This window comes from Choloepus didactylus, chromosome 1 (genome assembly GCF_015220235.1).
Source record: "Choloepus didactylus isolate mChoDid1 chromosome 1, mChoDid1.pri, whole genome shotgun sequence".
In the NCBI taxonomy this organism is placed as follows: domain Eukaryota; kingdom Metazoa; phylum Chordata; class Mammalia; order Pilosa; family Megalonychidae; genus Choloepus; species Choloepus didactylus.
The window spans coordinates 199,616,884-199,644,784 of record NC_051307.1 but is presented as its reverse complement, the minus strand read 5'-3'; the positions used below and the strand labels follow the sequence as shown (position 1 = coordinate 199,644,784).

Below are 27,901 nucleotides of genomic sequence, written 5' to 3'. Positions count from 1 at the left end.
TACTAGCACAAAGATAGACATATTGATCAATGGAATTGAACTGAGAATTCAGAGATAGACCCACAGATCTACGGCCAACTGATCTTTGATAAGGCCCCCAAAGCCACTGAACTGGGACATAACAGTCTTTTCAACAAATGGGGCTGGAAGAGTTGGATATCCATATCCAAAAGAATGAAAGAGGACCCCTACCTCACACCCTACACAAAAACTAACTCAAAGTGGATCAAAGAATTCAATATAAAAGTACCATAAAACCCCTAGAAGATAACGTAGGGAAACATCTTCAAGACCTTGTATTAGGTGATCACTTCCTAGACCTTACACGCAAAGCACAAGCAACAGAAGAAAAAATAGATAAATGAGAACTCCTCAAACTCAGAAGTTTCTATACCTCAAAGGAATTTGTCAAAAAGGTGAACAGGCAGCCAACTCAATGGGAAAAAAATTTTGGAAACCATATATCTGACAAGACTGGTATCTTGCATATATAAAGAAATCCTACAACTCAATGACAATAGTACAGACAGCCCAATTATGAAATGGGCAAAAAGATATGAAAAGACAGTTCTCTGAAGAGGAAATACAAATGGTAAAAAAACACATGAAAAAATGTTCTGCTTCACTAGCTATTAGAGAGATGCAAATTAAGACCACAACGAGATACCATCTCACACCAATTAGAATGGCTGCTATTAAACAAACAGGAAACTACGAATGCTGGAGAGGATGTGGAGAAATTAGAACTCTTATTCATTGTTGGTGGGACTGTATAATGGTTCAGCCACTCTGGAAGTCAGTCTGGCAGTTCCTTAGAAAACTAGATAACGAGTTACCCTTCAATCCAGCAATTTCACCTCTCAGTATATACCCAGAAGATCTGAAAGCAGTGACATGAACAGATATTTGCACACCGATGTTCATAGCAGCATTATTCACAATTGCCAAGAGATGGAAACAACCCAAATGTTCTTCAACAGATAAGTGGATAAATAAAGTGTGGTATATACACAAGATGGAATACGACGCGGCAGTAAGAAGGAACGAGTTTGTGAAACATATGACAACATGGATGAACCTTGAAGACGTAATGCTGAGCGAAATAAGCCAGGCGCAAAAAGAGAACTATTATATGCTACCACTAATGTGAACATTGAAAAATGTAAAACAAATACTTTATAATGTAGAATGTAGTGGACCCAGCGATAGAGAGCAATTAGTGAAGGGGGAACGATAACCTAATAAGAACAGATAAGCTATCATGGGTAAATTTAATGTTCTGGGAATGCCCAGGAATGACTATGGTTTGTTAATTTCTGGTGGGTATGGCAGGAACAAGTTCACAGAAATGTTGCTATATTAGGTTATTTTCTTGGGGAAGAGTAGGAACATGTTTGAAGTAAAGTAGTTATTTTAGGTTAGTTGTCTTTTTCTTATTCCCTTGTTTTGGTTTGTTTGAAATGTTTTTTATTGTATTTTTTTTTAATTTTTTTTTATATAGTTAATAGTTAATTAAAAAAAAAATGAAAAAAAAATATACAGAGCCCCCCTGAGGAGCTGTGGGAGAATGCAGGGGTGTTTGGCTTCCCTACCTTGATGGTCGCTGATGTGCTCACAGACATTGGGGACTAGGGGTTTGATGCGCCGAGCCCTCTACCACAGGACTTGCCCTTATGAAGTTCATTACTGCAAGGGAGAGACTAGACTTGCATATAATTGTGCCTCAGTGTCTCCTCCTGAATGCCTCTCTGTTGCTCAGATGTGGCCCTCTCTCTTTAGCTAAGCCAACTTGGCAGGTGAAATCACTGCCCTCTCCTCTATGTGGGATCTGACACCCAGAGGTATAAACCTCCTTGGCAACATGGAATATGACTCCTGGGGAGGCATCTAGAACAAGCATCATGGAATGGAGAACATCTTCTTGACCAAAAGGGGGATGTGAAATGAAATAAGTTTCAGTGGCTGAGAGATTCCAAAAGGAGCCAAGAGGTCACTCTTGGGCATTCTTACGCACAATACAGATAACCTTTTTAGGTTCTAATTGGAATAGCTAGCAGTAAATACCTGAAACTATCAAACTACAACCCAGAACCCTTGAATCTTGAAGATGATTGTAAAACAATGTAGCTTATGAGGGGTGACAATGTGATTGGGAAAGCCATGTGGATCACACTCCCCTTTGTCCAGTGTATGGATGGATGAGTACCAAAACGGGGCAAAAAAAAAAAGGGGGGGAGAGAGTCAGTGTTCTTTTTTACTTTACTTGTTCTTTTTCACTTTAATTTTTATTCTTATTGTTTTTGTGGGTGTGGTAATGAAAATGTTCAAAAATTAATTTTGGTGATGAATGCACAATTATATAATGGTACTGTGAACAACTGATTGTACACTTTGTATGACTGAATGGTATGTGAATATATCTCAATAAAATTGAATTAAAAAAAAAAAAAGAATGAAAGAGGACCCCTACCTTGTACCTTACACAATAATTAACTCATAGTGGATTCCTCAATATAAGAGACAGCACTGTAAAACTCCTAGAAGATAATGTAGGGAATCATCTTCAAGACCTTGTATTAGGAGGTCACTTCTTAGAACTTACACCTGAAGCACAAACAATGAAAGAAAAAACAGATAAATGGGAACTCCTCAAAAATAAAAGCTTCTGTACCTCAAAGGAATTTGTCAAAAAAGTGAAGAGGCAGTCAACTGAATGGGAAAAAATATTTGGAAACCATGTGTGCCAGTTTGAATATATTATGTCCCCCCAAAGCACCATTATCTTTGATGCAATCTTGTGTGGGCAGATGTATTAGTGTTGATCAGATTGTAATTCTTTGTTTCCATGGAGATGCGACCCACCCAACTGTAGGTGATAACTCTGATGAGGTAATTTCCACGGAGCTTGGGCCTTGATTAGTTTACTAGAGCACTACATACGCTCAGACAGAAGAAGCAAGCTTGCTAAAGCCAAGAGGGACACTTTGAAGAACGCACAGGAGCTGAGAGAGGAGCTGTAGCTTACAGAGACATCTTGGAGACAGCCTCTGAAAGCAGACTTTTGTTCTGGAGAAGCTAAGAGAGGACAAATGCCCCAAGAGCAATTGAGAGTGATATTCTGGAGAGAAACTGCAGCCTAGAGAGTACCATCACTAAGAGCAACATTTCTGAGGAGCCTCGAGAGGAATGTCCTGGGAGAAAGCCATTTTGAAACCAGAACTCTGGAGCAGACACCAGCCATATGCCTTCCCAGCTAACAGAGGTTTTCTGGACGCCACTAGCCATCCTTCAGTGAAGGTACCCCCTTACCTTGGACACGTTAGTGCCTTAAGAATGTAACTTTGTAACCAAATAAACCCCCCTTATAAAAGCCAATCCATTTCTGGTATTTTGCTTAATGGCAGCATTAGCAAACTGGAATACTATGTATCTGACAAAAGACTGATACCTTGCTTATATAAGGGAATCCTACAACTCAGTGACAATAGTACAGACAGCATAATTATAAAATGGGCAAAAGATATGAAAAGACATTTCACTGAAGAGGAAATACAAATGGCTAAAATCACATGGAAAAAAATGTTCATCTTCACTAGCTATTAGGGAGGTGCAAATTAAGACCACAATGAGATATCATGTCACACCAATTAGAATGGCTGCGATTAAACAAACAGGAAACTACAAATGCTGGAGAGGATGTGGAGAAACTGGAACTTTTATTCACTGCTGATGGGACTGTATAATGGTACAGCCACTCTGGGAGACAGTCTGGTAGTTCCTTAGAAAACTGGATAACGAGTTATCCTTCAATCCAGCAATTTCACCTCTCAGTATATACACAGAAGATCTGAAAGCAGTGACATGAACAGATATTTGCACACTGATGTTCATAGCAGCATTATGCACAATTGCCAAGAAACGGAAACAATCCAAATGCCCTTTACTAGATGAGTGGATAAATAAAATGTGGTATATACACATGATGGAATACTATGCCACAGTAATAAGGAACAAGGTCATGAAACATATGATAACATGGATAAACCTTGAAGACATAATGCTGAGTGAAATAAGCCAGACACAAAAAGAGAGATTGTATGTTACCACTAATGTGAACTCTGTGAGAAATGTAAAATAAATATTTCATATTGTAGAATGTAGGGGACCTAGAGATAGACAGCAACAAGTGAAGGGGTTAACGATAATCTAACAAGAACAGATAAACTATTGAGGGTAATCTTGATGTTACAGGAATGCTCAGGAATGATTATGGAAGTTTTCTTGGGTATGGTAGGAACATGTTGGAAGCAATGTAGTTATTTTAGATTGTTTTTCTTATTCCTTTGTTTTGTTTGAATTTTTAATTTTTTGATAAAGTAAAAAAGCTACTGCCTTAAAAAAATTAGGTTCAATGTAGTTATTTTAGGTTATTTGGTTTTTCTTATGCCTTTGTTTGATTAACGGTTTGTTAATTGTCTTGGGATATGGTAGGAACATGTTGAAAGCAATATAGTTATTTTAGATTATTTGTTTTTCTTATTCCTTTGTTTGGATATGGTTTATTAATTTTCTTGGGGTATGGTAGGAACATGTTGGAAGCAAAGTATTTATTTTAGGTTGTTTTTCTTAATCCTTTGCTTTGTTTTGTGTGAAATGTTGTGTGTGGGGGGGTTGTTTGTTTAATTTTTTGATAAATAAAGTTAAAAAATTAAAAAAAAAAAAATTCATTTCAGAGTTAGAACTGGACATTTCCTTAGAGATCAACCATTCCAGCTCCCAGTTTTATAGATGAGGAAAGAAAGGCCTAGATCAGGGAAAGGTGGTTGCCTGAGGAGTCCCAAATTATATCCACCTCCTCTCTTTCCATAGCAAATCACCGAGTTATGGTAAAAGGTTAAGTGACTTACACTGTCTCTGCTTTGGACATCATGGTGCTCTGACAGACTTTCTGTTATTCATTAAAAACCAGACCACTATTATTCTAGAATTGCTGAAATAGTTAATTAAGTTACTCTATTTTGTTTTTTCCTTTATATATTGCTGAGTTTGGAAGTTTTTAAAGTTTTTTCTGTGATTTCACAAGTGTGAGAAATACCAATCCTGTCCAACTCCTACACTGCTTGGATGAATAAGCCAAGTCCCAGGACGGAGAAGTGGCCTGCCCCACGTCCTTCTATGACTACGCCTGGTTGGGGCTCCCCTCCAAGTCTCCAGGCTACTGGTCCAGAGCTCTCTCCAGCCCACTGCTCTGGACAGGTGCCTGCCCCACAACTTGAAGGAGCTGCTTCAGATGCAGCCTTTGGGGACTGGCAAGCAGTGCTCCTCCTGGGGGTGCTGGGTGCACATGTGCCTGTGCATGCAAGATGGTGGTGGGGCCAGGATGTTAAGGTATCTCACTAGTTTTCAAACTTCGTTCAAATTATTTTCAGAATTCAATTTATACACAGTGGTTTAAAAAGTATCTCTCTAAATAAAAATATATTTACAGCCCCACCCCCCCGCCCCTGCCCCAAGGAGCTGGGGGAAGGTGCAGAAGCGTTGGACTACCTCACCTGGACTGGTGTTGATGTTGTCACAAACACTGGGACTGGCGGTTTGATGTGCTGAGCCCTCTATCATGAGACTTGCCCTTATGAAGCTTGTTACTGCAAGGGAGAGGCTAAACTTGCATATAATTGTGCCTAAGAGTCTCCCCCTGAGTACCTTTTTATTGCTCAGATGGGGCCCTCTCTCTCTCTAACTGAGTCACCTCACCAGGTGAACTCACTGCCCTCCCCCCTACGTGGGACCCGACTCCCAGGGGTGTAAATCTCCCTGGCAATGCAGGATATGACTCCTGGGGATGAATCTGGACCTGGCATCCCAGGTCTTCTTGACCAGAAGGGGGATGCAAAATGAGATGAAATAGTTTCAGTGGCTGAGAGATTTCAAATGGAGTTGAGAGGTCACTCTGGTGGACATTCTTATGCACTATATAGATAACACCTCTTGGGTTTTAATGTATTAGAATAGCTAGAAGTAAATACCTGAAACTACCAAACTCCAACCCAGTACTCTGAGCTCCTGAAGACGATTATATAATAATGTAAACTACAAGGGGTGACAGTGTGATTGTGAAAACCTTGTGGATCATACTCCCTTTATCTAATGTATGGATGGATGAGTAGAAAAATGAGGATAAAAACTAAATGACAAATAGGGTGGGATGGGGGGATGGTTTGGGTGTTCTTTTTTTACTTTTATTTTTTATTCTTATTCTGATTCTGATGTAAGGAAAATGTTCAGAAATAGATTGTGGTGATGAATGCATAACTATATGATTGTACTGTGAACAGTTGATTGTATACCATGGATGACTGTATGGTATGTGAATAGATTTCAATAAAACTGAATTTAAAAAAAAAAAAAAAGAAGTTATCTCTCTAATATATACAGACATACCAATTAAGTATCCCTGCTCTTGGGAAGAGATACAATCTCTTACATTTTGAAATTATAAATAAAACTTTTATTTAAACCTTCTTTTGCTACTCAGGTAGAAACACAGAGTGCCAAGTGAGATGATTCAGCTTTTTGACAATTCTCACCTTCTCTTAAGAACAGTGCCACCTTCTCTGAAAGTCAGTTAAGTGCTTTAGTGTAATTAAGCGTCTAATAAATTACAAATACACAGTATGTTTTTATGTATTTTTTCCTAATTATTTTATTCACTATTGTATAGCAATAGGATTCCCCTTCTGTTTTGTTATAAGTCTGAAATCTGCATTGTCCTGGTTGAGTTTGGGTAACAGGGATGTAAATATCTGCTGCAGAAATAGTTGCTCTAAGCATTTATTGTGTATCACTGACCTGACCTGATACACCTGCAGCTATCTTTGCATCAAACCAACAGTACTGGTGACTGTTTTTGTTATATAACTGACCTGTTAATTTTGTACACATTTTAAATTAGGGAAACAGAATCAATGAGAGGTGTCTCTGATTATCAAATTGTAAAAGTGACTCACGCAACTGTGGGTATGCACAAGTCCAAATTCTGTAGAGCTGTCAACAAACTGTCAACTCCAAGGAAGATGTCTGATGAACTCCTCAGGAAACAAACCAGCAACTTCGACGAACTCCTCAGAAAATGAACTGGGATCTTCGACGAATGTGTTCGATGAACTCCTCAGAAAACGAACTGGCAACTTCAACGAACTCCTCAGGAAATGCTTCACTGGGCAGCCGAAGAAAAAGTGAAGGTCCTCTATCTGTCTTGCTTATGAGTCTTAACTGATTAATTGGATCAAATCCAGCCAATTGCATTCTCTCATTGTGGAAGGCATGCCCTTTGGTGAGTCATCAGTCACAGCTGCAGTCAACTGACTGATGATTTAATAAACCAGTCTTGTTGGTTTATCAACCAGCCTCAAACGTCCTCACAGCAATTGTTAGGCCAGTGTTTGTTTGACCGGACAGCTGGGTCACCTGGCCAAGTTGACACATGAACCTAACCATCACAGTTACCAAGTGATAACATTTTCTATGACAGCTCTTCAGAAGTTAGTATCAGCAAAGACTGGTAACTTCAACCAAATCCAGAAACGAACGGATAATAAATCCATCCAGAGGCTCTGCAATGGACTTACATGCGGCTCCCCTAATCAGCTGCTGCCTGCCGCTGTTCGAACTTTGCCTCAAATTTTTCAAAAGTGAAATAAGCAAGTTGGCACCCAGCCTTTATAGCACTGCTGCCAACTCTGTGACGATGCTCTTAGGCAGCAGAGAATAGTTTCTTGCCAGAAAATTGGGCCTACATCAACGTTTTTAGGTCTGATTTGCATACCTGTGTTTCCACATTAACCCAACGTTTTATCAAGTACATGGGTTTAGCCTAACAGTTCTTTGGCAGTGTCATTTAACTTCTGACTTTTTAAATAGAAAAATTAATGTGTATTATCACAGTGGCTGTTTCTAGGCATGATTATTGTGTTCTTTATACTTCTCTTTTTTGATTATTGTGTTCTTTATACTTCTCTTTTTTCCAAGTTTTTCTTACAAGTTTTATAATCTATTAATTCACAGGAATACAAGGAGAGTGACTGTGCAGACCATCCTGCTAATAGAGCCTTTGAGAGGCGGCTGTGCCCCACTACCACTGTGCCCTGCAAAGGCCAAAACAAACCACTTCAAACCAGCACAACAGCCAGTACCGTATTCAGTGCTGACACATCAGATACCAGAAACAAAGATAAACATGCTCAGTTATACACACATGTAAACCTAACAGTTTCTGTGTTTGCCAATTGCAAAAAAAGAAAAAATAGGAGTACAACTGTTCAAAGAAGAAAGCAAAACTATCACATGTATATGATATGACTGTCTACTTAGAAAACCCAAGAAAATGAGCTGAAATGCTATAGAAAGTATAAGGGAATTAACAAAATAAATCTCTTAGTTGCTTTTTTCTACACCAACTATAAAAGGTGGAAAATACAATGGTAACAGCAACAAAAAATATAAAATATCTAGAAATGAATTTAACAAGATACATGCACAACCTACATGAAGACAACTAAAGAACTTTACTGAGTCAGAAAAAAATAATCTGAAGACAGGAATAAATAACCTGTTTCCAGAGAGGAAAGTACCTCATAAAATTGTTAATTCTGTCGAATTAATCTGTACATTTAAATCACAAAATTCCCAACACTATTTTGGGGAACTAGACAAAAAGACTCTAAGTTGATTTGAGGACTATTCATGTAAGAATAGACATGGAAAGCTTATAAAAGAAAAGCTATTAACAGGAATTAGTTTTATCAGATAGAAAAATGTGTAAACAGATACAATGGTTTAAAAACATGGACACACAGAGAAAGATAGATGGTGGAAGAGAACAGCAAATCCAGAAATGGACCCAAAGTGCATATAAGAATCCAGCATATGAAAGAACTTCAAAACAGGAGAAAAAGTTAAGTCCGAACCTTCCGTCACATATCAAATACAGTCAATTCTGTTATCCATGGTAGTTATGTTAGGTTCCTGACAGTCTCTGGTCACCGTATTTTTGTCAACCAATCAATATATAACCTTGTTTTATGTGTTTCTAACGGCACTTTATTTAATATATATTGTTGATTCGTTAACACTGACTCACAGCCAACAGCACTATACCTTATACCTGAACAGGGCTTTTCTAAGGCAGGAGTTTGGAAGGCCCATCACAGCCCTCCAGTGCTTAGGAACATTAGACAGCACCTCAGCACTATGCTTTGGGACCATTATAAACAGCAAAATCCTAACAAAAGGCACAAAGATGAAAAAGCATGGCATAAAATACATCACAAAAAGGACACTTCTTTATAGTATGAGAGCTGAAAGAAGAAGGGAGAGCATCATCTTGTTCAACCTCAGCTAGGAATGTGCACATTAGGTGACTCAAATTTTTTACCACTCTGTGCATGTCTGGAGTAACCCCGAAAGCAACCCAAGTCTTGATTTTGGACTTACAAATACATGTTAGCAAGTAAATGAAATCACAACTATGGAATCTGCACATCAGATCCGCAGATTAAGACTGTACTTAAATAAATACCATATAAAGACTTAAGTAAAAAAAACAAAACCATACAAGTACTAGAGGAAGAAAAGCAATGACTTGTTTACATTTTATTTGGGTAAGGAAGGTTTTTAAAGAGCATATCAAAAGCAGATAAAGGAAAAGATGGAATGGACCTGATTTATAAACATTTAAAATAATTTTTTGTAATTTGTATTAAAAACACAACAAAGCAAGGAACTGAGAAAAAGAACTAAATATCATATATGATCTGAATGATATATGACAAAAGAGCATCATTATTCTTATAAATAAGAAAAAAATTCAACACCCTAATAGAAAAATGCACAAAGGACACTGATTATCCATAAAAGAAGACATGTAACAAACACATTAACAATTGTACAACCTTACTATTAACCAAATATAACTGAAAATTGAAATTAAATACCCTTTCACTTATCAGATGGCCAGAGGTAGGCGCAGGTGTACGCCCTGCTGGGGGATGTCCCTGTTCACCCACTAAGTCCTACAGAAACAACCCTATAAATGCTCAAATATGCATGTACATGTACTTATGACAGCATTTTTTTGAAATAACCTTATGTCCTCCAAGACTAATTAAATTACAGAATATAATGATTATTTTTAAAATAATGTTGTATGTTCACTGATACAGAAACATTCACAATATGTTGTTAAGCAAAAAAAAAAAAAGCAGGCCACAAAGCAGTACAAGTATGATTCTATTTTGGTTTTCTACATATATATATATACACACACACACACATCCCTTATATATATATACACACACACACACACATATAGGTGTATATATATACACACACACAAAAATTGTGAAAGGGTTTTTTGCTCTTATCTCTCTGGAGATACATAAGGGTTTTTTGCTCTTATCTCTCTGGAGATAAGAGCAAAATCAGCCTGGTGACTGATTTTGCTGGAGTTTTGTGGGGTGTTTCTTCTGTTTTTTTTTTTTTTTTTTTTTTTTTTTTTTTGCTTTTTAGTATTTTTCTACCATTAATTTCATTGCTTTTGCAGAGAAAAAAATAAAAATAAGAACACAGTTCTATGTGATTTCTTTACCTCTCTATCAAACCAATACTGTTTGTGCCTGCATAAAAATACTATCCTGTTACCTGTCTAAGCAACTCCAGCTTCTTCAGTTCCTCATTGTAGGCTTCTGGGTTCTCTCCATAATTCTTCAGCACAAACTAGAGAGAAAGAGAAGACCATAAGCCAGTGAGTCCTCTGTGTCTTTGGCAAGCATCAATTAGGGCTGAGGATTGAGTCCAGACTGATAACCCAAGCCCATTTTCTCGACTACCAGGGAATTCTGCTTCAGTAACTGGGAAGGAACAAGATGCTGACCAGCAGAGTTTCCTCCTTCGAGCAAAAAGGAAAATAAGACCAGATGACCACCTGGGCTATCCTAACAATGCTTCAGCCCTCTACAAAGTCTAGGACTCTGACAACCCAGGAAGCCAGAGAACTCCGCTACCTGAAATGGAATCCTAACAATGATCCTAAAAAGGGTCACAAACTCAAGCCTCCCACAATTAGTGGCCCTGCTGTGTTATGAAGTCATAACCAAACCCTTAATCTAACAGCAAATGCAGGCAAGAGGCAGTAAACAAGAGCAGGAGTATAAAGCCTTCCTCACTGACCACTTCAAGAGCTGACTGTCTTGTACAGTGCACACACTCACCAGCCTGGAGGCACAGGCCTGGACCAAAGGGCCCCTGTTTCAACTAAAGGGTCAACAGACCAGGCAGCGAGAATGAACTAACCCTGTTGCAGACTTCTACTGCCTTGTATCTTGGTTAGCAATGGGGGATGGGGGGACAATTCATTTGTTCTACCAACACTAAGGACACTGATGCCCATCTTAACAAGGTTTCTTAAGGCCCTAACCAAGGTTTGTGAGGTGGAGGGAAAGAGGCTGATAAAAGCTGAGAAAAGGAGGACTGCTTTGTCCATGTCACATTGTACCACAACCAACCTTTCCTTGGGTCCCTTTGCAGGACCCCTGACACGTGGCTATGGAATCAGCAATGTGGGAATATGGAAGGCTACAGGGCAGCTTCTACCTTCTCTGGTGAGCAAGGGGAGAGAAGGAAGAGGCAGAAGGGAGGGTACTGCTGGGCTATTTATAGGACAATCCAGCCACTTTCCCAAACCTCTGACTTTTACCCCTCTTCTCCTACTGGAAAGCCCTTTATGTCCATGAGCTCTCTTTTCATCCTCCTGTCACCATGGCCAGGACAACCCACCCCTTCAAATCCATCCCTTACCCTGTGGCCAGAACTCTTTCTAACAAAACTCAGATGTCACTTCTAGCTTTAAATTTCTCTCTCTTTCTCTCCCTCTCTCATGCGCGCACACACACACACACACACACACACACAGATCGGGGGAGGGGGATATACCAAAACACGCTTATCTCGGGGTACTGAGATTATAGAAAATGAAGAGAAAAATTTCCCTAAAGAGAAAAATTGTAATCTAAAAATAATGTGCTACAGTGGCTCCCCCAAAGTCTCCAGGACCAAATCTAACCTTCTTAACACAGAATTCATGGTCCTTCACAATCTCCTCCCACAGCCTTCAAGGTTTGTCCTCTGACACCTCCCAGGGTCACCCAATCAACAGTACTTTGTAATGACTGCTCTTGGGTTTCAATGCTCATCCAAGGATTGTGCTCTCTTCTCTGTTAATATTCAGCTGAAATGTCACTCCCTTGAAGGCTGGCTGCTGCTCTCCCCATTCTGAACACACCTCCATCAGATCATGTGTCTGACTGCAGGGTCATCAAAATTAGTGCATTTCAAAAATGAGTGCATCAAGGAATGGTAGGGACCATAAATGTGTTGTATAATCAACAAACATAGCCTTTGAGGAAAAAATTAAGTAATAATGGAAGGAGATACAGGAAAATTTAGGTCATGGGGCATTTTACCAGAAAGCTAACCCAGTCTTTTCAAAAACTCAGTGTCATCATGGGACTGAAAACATCTTCTTGACCAAAAGGGGGAAAATGAAAGAAACAAAGTTTCAACACCTGAGAGATTTCAAATGGAGTCGAGAAGTCACTTCAGTGGGCATTCTTATGAACTACCTAGATATCCCTTTCTAGGTTTTAGTCAATTGGAATAGCTAGAAGTAAATATCTGAAATTATGAAACTCCAACCCACTGGTCTTGACTCTTGAAGACAACTGAATGGCAATGTAGCTTACAAGGGGGGACAGTGTGATGGTGAAAACCTTGTGGATCACACTCCCTTTACCCAATGTATGGATGGATGAGTAGAAAAATGGGGACAGGGACTAAATGAAGATTGCGGTGGGATGGAGGGGATGATTCGGGTGTTCTTTTTTACTTTTGTTTTTTATTCTTATTCTTTCTGGTGTAAAGAAAATGTTCAAAAGTGGATTGGGGTGATGAAGGCACAACTATATGATGGTACTGTGAACAGCTGATTGTACACCATGGATGATTGTATAGGATGTAAATATTATCTCAATAAAACTGAAATTAAAAAAAACTCAATGTCATTAAAAAAAGGCAGAGGACTAGTCTATATTAAAGGAGAGTAAAGAGACAGAACAAATAAAACACAGAAACCCTGATTAGATCTGAGTTTGGAAAAAAAAATGTTTTGGGGATAATAGGTTAAATTTAAATATAAATAATAGGGAACTATTATAGATTTCCTTAGGTGTGATAATATTGTGGTTATGTAGGAGAATGTCCTTACTCTTAGGAAACATGCTGAAATGTGTCTGGGAAAAGCATAGTGAGGTCTGAAACTTACTTTCAAAGGGTTCTTGAGGGAGCTTTATATATCATACATGGGGATAAAGCAAATATTGGTAAAATGTAAGTAAATGTCAAATTGAGGTGGTATTTGGATGATTAATGTATTATTCTTTCAACTTTTCTGTATGTTTGAAATTTGGAAAACAAATGTTTTAGGAGTTGCTAAGGGTTAAATGGTACCTGAAAACACTTCCTGCTAGGTCAGTGGTTCTTAGACTTTCACGGATTCTTTAAAAATATGATAAAGCTATGAAAAAAATATCCCTAGAAATATTCAACTATGCACAAACACAAAAATTTGCCCATAATTTTTAGGGGGCTCATGGATACTCTGAAGCCCATTTATGGGTCTCCTGGTTAACAATCCCACTCCAGACAACTCCAATCCCTGTCCCCCCTTGCATACACACACAAAACACAAATATAAAATCTGGCCTGGGTTATGGTTTAAAACTTGACTATCTAAATAGGAGCATGTTCTTTTAGTCAGGGGTTTTTGTTTGCCCACCTTAAGCCAGAGAAAAGGGTTATAGAAATGGAGCCTGGGATAGAGGCCAAAGAAATCATAGGGGCATGTGGGAGTCCTAGAAACAAGGCTTCACCTGACTGAAATCAGACATTTAGGCTCCAGAGACCATGTTCTTAACACACTAGACCAATTCGTTTCTGTTTTTTAAATATGATTCTCACAAACAACTCTGAAAAATGGGCATGGAAAATAAATCCCCCACCATCCAGTGAGTTGGTAGAGCAGCCAGAATACTTAAACCCTGACAAAACCCTTTATGACTATTGACCACTCCACCACTGAACAGAGGAAAAGAGGCTGGGTGAAGGTCCTAGAGTAAGGGACAGGGACAGTTTCATAGTCTCTCTATGATCTATCTACTATGCAGAGCTCAGATGTCTGGTCAGGAGATTGAAGCTCTCAACAGAGAAAATGCAGGTCCTAAGAAAGGCCCAGCAGCAGTCAAACCTGGACCTTTGTCACCATAGACCAAGAGTAAGAAACCAGAAGGTACTGACAGGATCCCAGAGTACCACAGGTCTAACAGGCATTGAAGGATAGGAGGGAGTGAGAGAACCTCTGAGCCCAGTCACACTTTGGAACATGTGGGAATTCTTTTCTAAGGGAGCAAAAGGAGACCTATGTAGAGGTCTATGTTAAATGACAGTATGTCCAGAGCTGTTGACAATACAAAAAAAAGTAAAGAGTTGTAAGTGAAAGACAGTAAAAGAGAATGGAAAGGCCATTTCCAGAGAGAAATACAAAGATAGGGTTTTAAGTCCTGGCTATGTCACTGGGTAAACTGAGATCTGGGATTGGTTTTATCATGTGTAAAATGAGGTCAATATTATCTGCTCTAACTCACAGTGCTATCATAAAGACTTTATCTTCTAAACAAGGAAAGAGGATGCTCAGTTAAAAACATTGTTTACAACAGCTCCCTATACTAGAGACTCATGCACATTAATGCACATGAATAATAATAGTTATGAGGTATTATTATTAGCTCCATCTTACAGGTGAAGATTGAGGATCATATTAGTTATGTAATCATTTGTGACAGCTGAGGGTCACCCAGCTATTAGGTGGAAAAGGTGAGATATGAACCAAGGTCTAAATCCAATGTCCTACAATTCCCATGATGCACCTCTGCACTTTTACTAAGCAACAACTGGCATAGAATTGTGTATCTAGATGACATCACTGGGAACATCCACTTTGCATCCTACCATTATTTTACAGATAGAGAAACGGGAAACCAGAGATGAGCAATGGCAATGCTGGGACCCCAAGTCAGATCTCCCAACTCCTAACCAGGGATATTCCCTCTGTCTCACCCTTCTCTTGTACCAGCATATGCTCATTCTTCTGTGTGCTTCCCCACCCCCAACCTGCCCTGGGAGGTGGAGGTGGCTATCTTTTGCTCTTAATTTGATATAACATCTTGGAATTTCATAGTGATAATTAAAGCAATAAGCCAAAAAGAAAACGCAGTAAAAGGCACCAGACATGCTAGCACTATCTCTGTTCACCATACACATTTTCTTTCTTCTCTACTTCCAGGATTAACTGATATGTATGGCATTCCTTAAGCTGTTCCATAGAAACTCACAAATAATGGAGTCCCAAGTATAGTATTGTTAATTAACACAACATATTCACTGCTACTGGATTTCAAATAAGGTTAATTTTCTTCAGAGAAAGGAGTATTCCCAAGGGAAATCTCTGCCTCTTGGTCCAGGTCAGCAAGCAGAATCCAAGTCACAGGCCAAGAGCACAGGGGATAAGGATAGACCCCCTTCCTCCCCTAATCTAACCTCTACATGACACTCAAGGCCTGTCTCCCACATCCCTTCTGAATGGCACCTCAGCCTGACTGAACAACACAACTGAGAAGGACTCAAGTCACCTCTAGACTAGAACTAGACTAGGACATTCAACCAACACTTGTTAAGCACTCCCTACACACAAGTATTTATTACTTCCTGAGTAAAGGAAAGAATCTGGTTTAAACCCTAAATGAAATGGATCTAGGTCCTTGGTGTATGAGATCAAAGAGAAGAATGAACTGGATAATCTGAGTCATCTATGCCTAGAGCCATTCTGCTGTGAAACACAAGTGAACAGACAGATTCAGGCAGACCTGCTGGGTGGACTACAAATCGGTGATTAGAGATAAGATGGTAACTAACAATGTCCCATATCTCACTGCTGAGTACCCAGAGACCTTTTACATCTCTGGTCCTCTCATTTCCCTTTCTGTGTGTGTGTGTGTGTGTGTGCGCGCGCGCGTGCGCGTGTGCGCACGCGCATGCACGCACGCATGCACATACAAGTTCTTCACAAGAATCAGCTGTTGATTGGGCAATCGATGCTTAAGGAGTACAGAATATTCAATAAGGTTAATTGTAAAGGTTTGGAAATGGATAGCACAATACTGTGTGAGGTTAGCACAATACCATAAGTGTAATTAACAAAGCTGAGTGAGGGTATGGTTGAAAAAGGAAAGCTAGAGTCATGTATGTCGCCAGTGGGGAAGCTACGGGATAAAAACTGGGACTGTATAACTTAGTGAAACCTAGAGTGGCCAATGATGGTGGTTAATTGTATAAATATTAGAAAACTAGAACAAACCTTTGTCACTATTACAAGGTGTTAAAAATAGGGTGGTAAATGGGAGAAAACAATATAAACTAAGGTCTATAGTTAACAGCAACCTTGTAATATTCTTGCATTAATGGCAACAAAGGCACTATACCAAAGCTAAATGTCAATAAAAGGGGGAGATAAGGGGTATGAGAGTCTTTCCTTTGGAAGAAATGGAATGTTCTCATATTAACTGTAGTGGTGAATGCATAACTATGTGATTATACCAAGAGCCAACGATTGTATACTTGGTGGAATGGATGATGTGTGAATAAAAATGTTAAAAAAATAATAATAGGGGAGGATAAGGGATATAAGATATTTGGGGTTTTCTTTTTTATTGTTATTTCTTTTTTTTTGGAGTAATGAAAATGTTTGAAAATTGATTGTGGTGATGAATTCACAACTATGTGATGATTGTGAGTCACTGATTGCATACTTTGGATGGATTATAGGGTGTGTGAATACATTTCAATAAAATTGCCTTAAAAAAAAAAAAAAAGAATCAGCTGTCCCTGGAAATCCGGAAGGCAAAAGAGTCCACAAACACAAAAAGTCAGGCTCTACCTAGATGTGAATAAGATGCGCAGTTAGAAAAATGTGCACTCTGTGGTGCAGGTCAACTGAGTGATAGGGGTGGTAAGACCTGTGAATTCAGAGGAGGGTAGTACCATTGCCAAGGCAGCTGAAGGGGCCCTTAGGAGGTAGAATTCAACCTGGGTGATAAACAGGAGGGAGAGCATCCCAGAAAGGGCCAGAGCAGGGGCAATGACCAGATGTGGAAGAAAGGGAGCTGAAAGTTCCATAAGGGAGAATTGAGGGGAGTGAGATTAAAGGCAGGCTGAAGGAGCTGGTGGCAAGCCTTGAACAGCAGCAGTTTCTCTAGAGGAGCCTGGTGAGAAAATGGATATTTAGAGAGACCAGTCCAGCCAGACTGGGGAGGGGAGAAGCTGAGAGCCCACTTGGTGGGCTCCACTGCCACCCTGCGCAAGCCAGCTACCACAGTACATCTGCCCTTGAGGACAATGAGACAGTAAGCTCTGTGAAGGCAGGGAATTTTATCACCACTGTATTCCCAGGGCTGGCACAAACAGGCACTATTTGTTGTTCAAGGAATGAATCAGGGATGGATGCAACAGCTCAGTCAAACTTGAGCTCCAGTGCATTTGGTTGAGGGCAGATGTTTGGAATGGGAAGAAGAAAGAACTTCAAACACTAAGACATGGGGTGAAATCACTCACTGATGAAGAGTATAAGAGTCATCCTCCTCTGGGCTCTGAAGCATAGGTAAGGTGTAGGGCCAGCAGCACACTAAAAATTCAGGTGGATCCAGGTATTTTAACCCAAAACTTGGCACTGCTGTTCAAAACCAGCTTGCTTTTCTCCTGGTTCTTATTTCACATTATTCCATAAGGGAAAGCATGTCAACTGGGAGTAAAAACCAATAATGACCAAGAGGAAGGGTTCTGTCAAAGCCCCAGCCCTTATGAAGAAAGATACCTTTTGACTGTCTGAAAACTCCTATTCATCCTTCCATACCCACCTCATTGGCAAACCCTTCCTGATGGCCCCTCCTTTGGCTGGCTTTTCAGTGCACAGCACAGATTTCTACTCTTCCACTAATCTCACCATTCTAATTTTAAAATTTCCTCGTCTAGAGTATGAATTCCTTGGGGGAAAAAAAGAGGATTTCTCTGTATTGCCATTACTCAGTATAGTGCTCCACAGATTATCTCAACAGAATCATTTTTTTACCCTAGTATCCTGAATTAAATTCTACCCCTCAGTTCCAAATTTATGTTCAAAGTGTTTAAGTAGACAACCTAGGGTCACATAGCAAATGCTGGAAGCCAGAAGTCTCCCAGGTCTCTCTGACTCCAAACTCTATGCTTATTCTATTATACCACACTGCCTTGCAATGGGACAAAAAGAATATGTGGCAAGCTATGTTCCCAGCATCCAAAAGCCAGCAGAGGCTTTAATGTTTCCTTAAGAAAATGGCAGTGCACTTTGAAACATGTCTGAATTTCAGAAAAGGAACTCTTTTCTTTTCCCCCAGTCATGACTTAGAAAGAAAAGAAAGCAAGCATTTTCATGTTTTTGAAAGAAATGGTGGCGAGAAAATATTCTTTGGGTGTTTTGTGGGTTAGATAATCATTTGGTGTGTGTACTTTACATAGGCTTACATGTTGCTTCCTTTAGAAAGCTGAGGTGCTAAATGAGTGTGTTCATGTGTCAAAAAGTTTTTAAAGTGTGACATCATCAACATAGCAACATAAACAGCTACTGAAAACTTCTCTCCAGAGATTCAATGAAAAAAAGGACAATCCTCAAGTGTCTGAAACTCTGGAGGAGGCTACAGACTGGAGAAACCTACAAATGCTGAACTGAAGAAAGAGAAGAAATCTCAGGTAGGAATTTTCCATTGCAGATCAGCCGGTCCTCTCCCCTCCCCCTCACTTGGTCTCCTAGCAGGAAAGGCGCAGAAACAGCAGACCAGAACCCTCTCACCAGGGACACAGATTTTAAAATCTCAGCAGTGAAAAATACCATCACTCTTCGAAGACCCAGTGGACAGGGGAGGACATTTCAAGGCCCAAATCAGTAAGGGACAAAGAGGCTGAGAAAACATGGCCAGAGACACATTTCCAGCCATGGTTCTGAAAGCCCTTCCCCCAACCTTTGAGGGAAGCAGCAGCCAGCCGCGGTGCTCAAGGCAGAGCAGCCTCTGAGAATGAGTAAGTTACCAAACAGCGCCATCTGCTGGACAGTACGGAAAGTGCAAGGAACCTTTCTTTGGAACACAGGAGCTGGTCTACACACCCTGTACAGAATCCCTGCCCTGTTTTGGCTGAGAAATAGGGAAGACCCAACTGTTAAAGCAAGCCCCCCCCCCCCAAAAAAAAAACCCAGGTCTTGCTAGCTGGTGGAAAAGAGAGCACCACTGGAAGCCAGCAGATTTGTATTACCACACAGTGAACTTGCTGGGTACCCAGTGTCTACCTCCCATCCCTGTGGCAGCCCACAGTGGGTGCCTGATTTGGGGGAGATCACTGGGGGGCAGAGCCGTTCTGACAACTGGCCAGGAGAGAAAAAAAGAAAAATGGATATCAAAGTCAACCAACAAGAAAACCTTAGGCAAAAGAGAGAAAACAACCCCCAGAATAAACCAACCAAGAACGTCAGATGTTGAGACACCAGCAAAAAATCACGGCGCCACATCAGGAAACAGGAAGATATGGTCCAAAGTAAGAAACTAGCATTTCAACTGAGATTCAGGATTGAAACAACTAATTAAAGATGTTCAAACAAATCTTTTAAATCAAATCAATGAGGTGAGAGAGAATGCGACCAAAGAGATAAAGGATATAAAGAAGACACTGGGTGATCATAAGAAAGAATTTGTAAGCATGAAAAAACAAAAACTTATGGGAAAAAAAGGCACAATAGAAGGGATGAAAAACAATGGAGACAAACAACAGCAGACTTGGAGAGGCAGAAGAAAGGCTCAGTGAGATGGAGGACAGAACATCTGAAATCCTGCACACAAACAAACAGGGAAAAGAATGGAAAATATGAACAGGGTCCCAGGGAACTGAAAGACAACATGAAGCGCACAAATATATGTGTTATAGGTGTCCCAGGAGGAGAACAGAAGGGAAAAGTGGCAGAAAGAATAGGAAATAATCAATGAAAATTTTCCAACTCTTATGAAAGACATAAAATTACAGGTCCAAGAAGCACAGTGTACCCCAAACAGAATTGATCCAAATGGATCTACTCCAAGACACTTACTAATCAGATTTTCAAATGTCAAAGACAAAGAGAAAATTCTGAAAGCAGCAAGAAAAAAAGCAATCCATCACATACACGAGAAGTTTGATAAGGCTAAGTGCGGATCTCTCAGCAGAAACCAGGGAGGTGAGAAGGCAGTGGTATGATATATTTGAGATACTGAAAGAGAAAAACTGCCAACCAAGAATCCTATATCCGGCAAAACCATCCTTCAAAAATGAGGGAGAGTTTAAAATATTTACAGATAGACACTGAGAGACTTTGTGAACAGACCTCCTCTACAGGAAATACCAAAGGAGTCCTATAGAGAGATAGGAAAAGACAGGAGAGAGAGGTTTGGAGAAGAGTGGAGAAATGAAGATATCAGAGGATAGAAAGACGGTAACGATCAGGCATTTGGTGTTGAAGGAGTACAGAACGTTCTAGAGGACTGACTGTGTAGATCTAGAAATGGAAAGCACAGTACTGTATGATGGTAGAATATTGTAAGTATACTGAAAAAAGATGACTGGGAATATGGTTGAGAAAGGAAGGTTAGGGGTCTGCATGACACCAGAAGGAAAGACAGATAAAGACTGGGACTGTATAACTTAGTGAAACTTAGAGTGGTCAATGTGTGTGATTAAATGTACAAATATAAGAATGTTTTTGCATGAAGGAGCAGCAAGAAGGAATGAAGTTGTGCGGCACGCAGCAAGGTGAAAGGACTGTGAGGACAGTAGGCTGAGTGAAGTAAACCAAAATTGAAAGGACAAACATTATAAAGCCTCACTAATATGGGCAAATAACAGTGTGTAAACTCTGAGAATTGAATCTGAGAACATGAACTATAAGGGAAAGTCTTGTGTGGAGGTTCCTAGACTGTAAGCTCCTACATCAGTCACATTTATTCATGAGTTGTAATGGTTATTTCTAAATTTTTGAGATTCTGAGCTTGTTTGCATATGATGGGGTCAGTCCCTGGAGCTTTGAGGGTATGGCACCTGGGACTCAGGGCCAGGGTTTGGCAGCTGTGAGTGTTGGCACTGCCTCATGAATCAACTACTAGGGAGGCTGAAAAGGAGATCAGACTTCGAGTGGAGGTGTGAACAAAATGGACTTGAGATTTGGGTTGAGATTTGGGTAGATCTAACTAAAGGGTACAGGATGTTAATAATTGTGTTTTGAACTTTGACTTCTGTGTGGGACTAAGAGAAGAGATGGTTATGTGGTGAGAAATCTGTGTTTTTCTGTAGCACAATATACAATTTGACTTGTATGGTCAGTTTATACAAATGCCATGATTGCATGAAACCTTGAATAGGGAGGGCAACCTTGTTGTTTGTACAGGTTAGCATGAAGCCCCAATACAACCCAGAGTAATCTGGGCAGAGAATAAAAAGTATTTACAAAGCCCCCTTGAGGGACTGTGGAAAAATATGGAAATATTAAACTTCCCCAGCTGGGGAATTCCTGATATTCTCACAAGCACTGGGAACCACCAGCTTGGTGGGCTGAACCCTCTATCTTGGAGCTTGCCCTTACAAAGCTTGATAATACAAAGGAAAGGCTAATCCTACTCATAATTGTACCTAGGAGTCACCCCAAGAGGTCCTCTATTGTTGCTCAGATGTGGCCTCCCTCTAAGTCAACTCGGCAGGTGGACTCACTGCCCTCCCCCTATGTAGGACATGACTCCCAGGGGTATAATTCTGCCTGGCAATGTGGAACATGACTCCCAGGAATGAGCCTGGACCCTTCATTATGTGATTGAGAAAGCCTTTTGGACCAAAACGGGGAGGAAAATTTAAACAAAGTTTCAATGGCTGAGAGATTTCAAATGGAGTCAAGAGGTCATTCTGGAGGTGACTCTTATGTGTTTACATGGATATCCCTGTTAAGTTTTTAGTTTACTAGAGTAGTTAGAAGGAAATATCTAAATTGTTAAATTGCAATCCAGTATCCTTGATTCTTGAAAGCTACAGTATAACTATATAGGTTATATCATGTGACAGTTATGGCTCACATGAACTCATGAATTCATGCATATAGACACATGAGTAGAAAAAATGGGGACAAAAAGTATATGAATAATATGAAGAAGGGAGATGTGGAACATTTTGAGTGTTCTTTCAACTTTTATTTTTATTCTTATTTTTATTTTTTGGAGTAATGAAAATGTTCAAAAATTGACTGTGGTGAAGAATGCACAATTATATGATGACACTACGAATAACTGTTTTACATTCTGGATGATTGTATGGTATGTGAATATATTTCAATTTAAAAAAAAAGAAAATGAGGGGGGAGGAGAGGTATGGGATACTTCAAGTGTTCTCTTTCACTTTTATTTTTATTTCCATTTTTTTATTTTTATTTTTTGGAGTGATGAAAATGTGCAAAACTTGATTGTGGTATTGAATGCACAACTATATGATGAAACTGAACAATTGTACACTTTGGATGATTGAATGGTATGTGAATATATGTCAATAAAATTACATTTTAAAAAATGAGGGATAGCTTAAAATATTTACAGATAAACAGACACTGAGAGAGTTCGTGAACAGGAGACCTCCTCTACAGGAAATACTAAAGGGAGTGCTATAGACAGATAGGAAAAGACAGGAGAGAGAAGGTATCTTCTTTGGAGAAGAACGGAGAAATGAAGATAACAGGAGATAGAAAGAAGGCAGAGATGAGGCATTTGATGTTGAAGGAGTATAGAATGTTTTGGAGGATTGACTGTATAGCTCTAGAAATGGGTAGCACAATACTGTGTGATGGTAGCAGAATATTGTAAGTACACTGAAAAAAGTGACTGTGAATACAGTTGAAAGAGAAAGGTTAGGGGTCTGTATGACACCGGAAGGAAAGATAGATCAAGACTGGGACTGTATAACTTAGTGAAAATTAGAGTGGTCAATGTGTGTGATTAAATGTACAAATAAAAGAATGTTTTTGTATGAGGGAGCAGCAAGAAAGAATGAAGTCATGTGGCATGCAACAAAGTGAATCGACTGTGAGGACAGTAGGTTGAGTGAAATAAACCAGAAATGAAAAGACAAACATTAAAATGCCTCACTAATATGGACTAATAACAATGTGTAAACTCTGAGAATTGAATCTGGGAGCATGGGTTATCAGGGGAAGTCTTATGTAAAGGTTTCTAGATTGTAACCTCCTACAACAGTCACAATTATTCATGAGTTGTAATAGTTATTTCTAAATTTTGAGATTCTGAGCTGTTTGTGTGTGACATGGTCGGTCCTTAGAGCTTCAGGTATCAGGTGGAACCTGGGGCCAGGGTTTGGCAGCTGAGTGCTGGCATTGCCTCATGAATCAATTGTTAACAAGGCTGAAAAGGAGATCAGACCTCGACTGGAGATATGAACAAAATGGATTTGGTTGAGATTGGGGTAGATCAGACTAAAGGGTAGAGGATGATATTAACCATGTTTTAGAACTTTGGTTTCTGTATGGGACCAAAGAAAGAGATGGTTATATGGTGCAAAATCTGTATTTTCTGTAGCATACTCTGATTTCACTTGTATGGTCAATTTGCTCAAATGTCATTATTACACAGAACTTTAACAAGAGAGTGAGACCTTATTATTTGTGCGGGTTAGCATGGAGCCCCAATACAGCCCAGTGTAATTTGGGCAGAGAATAAGAAGTATTTGCAGGGCCCCCTTGAGGGACTGTGGAAGAATGTGGAAATGATGAACTTCCCCAGCTGGGGAATTTCTGATACTCTCCCAAGCACTGGGGACCACCAGCTTGGTGGGCCAAGCCCTTGATCTTGGGGCTTGCCCTTATAAAGCTCACTACTACAAAGGAGAGGCTAAGCCTACTCATAATTATGCCTAAGAGTCACCCCCAAGGGGCCTCTTTTGTTGCTTAGATGTGGCCTCTCTCTAAGCCAGCTCAGCAGGTAAACTCACTGCCCTCCTTTCTACGTGGGACATGACTCCCAGGGGTATAAATCTCCCTCAACAATGTGGAACGTGACGCCCGGGAATGAGCCAGAATCCTGCATATGTGATTGAGAAAGCCTTCTGGATCAAAAGGGAGAAGAGAATTGAAACAAAATAAAGCTTCAGTTGAATGAGAGATTTCAAATAGAGTTGAGAGATCATTCTGGGGATAACTCTTTTTTTGTTACTTGTTTTTTTTATTTTTTTTATTTTTGCGTCATTATTTCTCTGGAGATAACTCTTATATATAGCTATCCCTTTTTAGTTTTTAGTTTATCAGATTTGTTAGAAGGAAATATCTGAAATTGTTGAACTGCAATCCAGTATCCTTGATTCTTGAAGGCAATAATATAACTATATAGCTTATATGGTGTGACTGTGTGATTGTGAAAACCTTATGGCTCACACTCCCTTTACCCAATGTATGGACAAATGAGTAGAAAAATGGGGACAAAAAGAAAATGATAATATGAAAGACAGTGGTATGGGATGTTACGCCTGTTCTTTTTACTTTTATTTTTATTCTTATTTTTATTTTTTGAAGTAATGAAAATGTTCAAAAATTGACTGTGGTGATGAATGCAAAATTATATGAAGATACTCTGAACGACTGTTTTATACTTTGGATGATTGTATGATATGTGAATATATTTCAATGAAAAAAAATTTTTTTAAAGTAAATGAGGGGGTGGAGGGGTATGGGATGCTTTGAGTGCTCTCGTTTACTTTTATTTTTATTTTTTGGAGTAATGAAAATGTTAAAAAATTGTGGTGTTGAACGTGCAACTGTATGATGAAACTGTGAACACATTTACACTTTGGATGATTGTATGGTATACGAAAATATTCCAACAAAATTACATTAAAAAATTTAAAAAAAAGTTTTTAAAGTGCTATATAGTTTAATGATTGTACTGCATATATATTGTTCTAATTTCTAGAGTATGTAATCTATATTCCCTATACAGTAGAAAAGGAAGCAATGCTGTGAAACAATTATATTAAAGAAAACTCGCAGTTATCCTTAGTTATCCTTTATGGTCTTGTTAATCAAATGTTTTGGTCAATGCACATTACTAATTTTCAACTAATTAATGCACAAAAATATATTTAGTATGCTAAAAACAAAACAAACAAAATAGCACATATACTTTGCCAGTGGTGATAAACTCCCCACAAGAACACACCTCTCGCAAAGGATCTCCCTCATCTCTCTCCAGAAAAGAGGAAACACATGAAGTAGCACCTGGTGCAGAGCCCCAATTCCTACTTTATGGATGTGAAATGCCCAGGATGCTATAAAATCACCATGGTCTTAGCCATGTACAAACAGTAATTTTGTACGTTGGCTGTTGCACTGTCCTCTGCCAGCCTACTGGAGGAAAAGCAAGGCTTACAGAAGGATACTTCTTCAGAAGGAAGCAGCACTAAAAGCACCCTGAAGCAAGATGAGTGGGACACCATCCTAATCAACATTTTGGAAACACCACACACACACACACACACAAAACAGCACACACAACTATCACCAGGAAAAGAATGAAGAGCTGGAGGAATTCAGAGAAGTTTGGAGAGATTAAGCTAGATGAAAGGATTAAGTCTCTTCTCTTTGTGAAAGAGACTGAGCTTAAACTGAACCATGAAACATGGGCAGAACCAATATGCAGAGATTAAACAAGGGCCCCATTCCCATCCCACAGGGAAAAGAAGAGAGCTCTTCTAGGCAGCAGATAGTCCATGACAAAAGGCACAGAGCATTGATAGGGAAAAGAAGAGAGCTCTTCTAGGCAGTAGATAGTCCATGACAAAAGGCACAGAGTATTGGGAACAGCAAGTGGCTGACTGTGAACAGAATATGAGAGACCTTTATCCCAGATATCTGTATCAGAAGCACACAGTAGGGCCTCAATAAATGCTGAAGGAACTGGGCCAGATCAGGGAGAACTCTGAATGGCAAACTAAGGATACTAGCTTTTATTCTGTACAAATAGAAAACAGAGGAGTCTTGTGTTTTAGAAAAATTCATCTATTTATACTGGTATGAAAGAGTAGATGAAGAAGAGACCAAAGTCTGGGGAAAAGGCAACAAAATTCTGGAGTTTTAGACCAATTAGTCTAAATTCCTGGTTTTACAGATGAGGAAACAGGTCCAAAGAGGCTGAACCGATGGCTCAAAGGAATACAAACAAATTCTTAAGTGTCTGAACTAAGGCAGCAGCAATGTGAAGAGAGGAAGGGAGATAGCTTCTTGGTAAACTACCGTCTAACACGTTTTCTTTGTCCTTCTTTTCATAAACACCTTGCTGAGTGGTACACCATTTATATTGTCTGGGGCTTACTTTGGCAGCTGCTGTGCTAAAACCAGAAGGCTGCCCACCTGCAACACCCTCCAGGTGGTTCCTTTTTAATTCTGCTCTGGCCCTCAGTTCTACCCTTCCTGGGGCACTTGATGCCTAATCACCGTAACCTGGCCCTTCTTTGTACCAGCCTTGCCTGATTCGTTCAGAGAGATCTCCCGCCTCAATCAACACTAGACATGTCTGGTCTGTCCAACTGAAGACATGTCGACACGATAGGTTAAGGTCTCTATGGGAGTTACAACTCTGTTTATGCCCTCCGGGAAGTTACAAAATAAATAAATAAATAATTCTCCCCCCAAAAAACATGGAATTGTATTTTTTGGTCCAAAGGGGCTTCAGAACAGCATTCTTTTTAGGAGACTATACAGAATTGTACTGTGACAGAGAGACCCTAACGCAAGGGCCAGGCTTCTCTCTGGGGTGCGAGGTCACCTGGGCTCCCGTCTTAACATCATCCTGAACCGTCCTCAGCGTCCATCCCAGTCTGGATGGTTGTAGACTGACAGCGTTTCGAGGGACCGAAACAGCTTTTCCACCCGGACGGTCAGTGCTGCCGCCCGCGGGGCCGTCCTGGCGTGGAGGAGGGGCGGGGCAGAACTGGGTACAGAGCGTCACACCGAGGAAGCGCGGTGCCTCGGTGAGAACGGCTGATGGAACCCGGCAGAAGTCCGGAAGCGGGTTCCGGCAAAGACGAGGGTGCTAGCCCAAGGCGGGCGGGAGGTGGGGGAGAGAGCACGGTCTGCGGGATGAGGGAAGCCGTCGGAGGCCCCTCCGGGCCTCACCCAGCCCTGCGTCGGGGCCCCGGGAGGTGATGGGAGGGCACGTCAGATGGCAGAGGACAGAGATGAGTGTGGGAGGCGCGCTCACCTTCTTCACGGCCGGCTGGAAGTGGAAGTCACCCGCCTCCTTCAGGTCCAGCCAGATCATGGGCATGCGGGGAACGGCCTCCATGGCGGCTGACACCAGCCGGCCACCCTGCCGCTCCCCTCGCCGCTCGCCGCTGGCTCAGCCAAACGCACCGACCCGCCCCTCCGCGCCGGAAGTCACTCGTCACGCAGGGAACGAAAAATGCCCCCAGGGTCTGCTGGGAGATGCAGTCCCACCCCGCCCGCTCAGCCTTTTGTACATGTGCAGTCTATTTTGCGCATGCTCAGTATTTTTTCGATCAGGTAGGGGGAACCACCTCTTCGAGGCGAAAGGGATTCTGGGAATAGTAGTCTTCCTTCTTGAGCCTCGAGGCACGCGCATGCTCATTT

The 27,901-nt window shown here is 40.3% G+C and overlaps 1 protein-coding gene and 1 pseudogene across 4 annotated transcripts in view; one reads left to right on the top strand and one right to left on the bottom strand.

Moving 5' to 3' along the window:
- Nucleotides 1-27,667, bottom strand: part of PTPN23 (protein tyrosine phosphatase non-receptor type 23) — a 45,348-nt gene extending 17,681 nt beyond the window's left edge. For 3 of the 4 annotated variants that reach the window (XR_005218821.1, XM_037849774.1, XM_037849791.1), the window contains exons 1-2: nucleotides 27,513-27,667; nucleotides 10,699-10,773 (exon numbers count right to left, since the gene is read on the bottom strand). Coding sequence is in view for 2 of the 4 variants with exons in the window: in XM_037849774.1 (XP_037705702.1) it covers nucleotides 10,699-10,773; nucleotides 27,513-27,596 (159 nt within the window). In the remaining 2 variants the exon portion in view is untranslated. The remainder of the gene's footprint in view (nucleotides 1-10,698; nucleotides 10,774-27,512) is intronic. The other variant, XM_037849783.1, reaches the window with a different exon arrangement.
- Nucleotides 21,306-25,716, top strand: LOC119510157 (annotated as a pseudogene).
- Nucleotides 27,668-27,901: the final 234 nt, after the last annotated feature.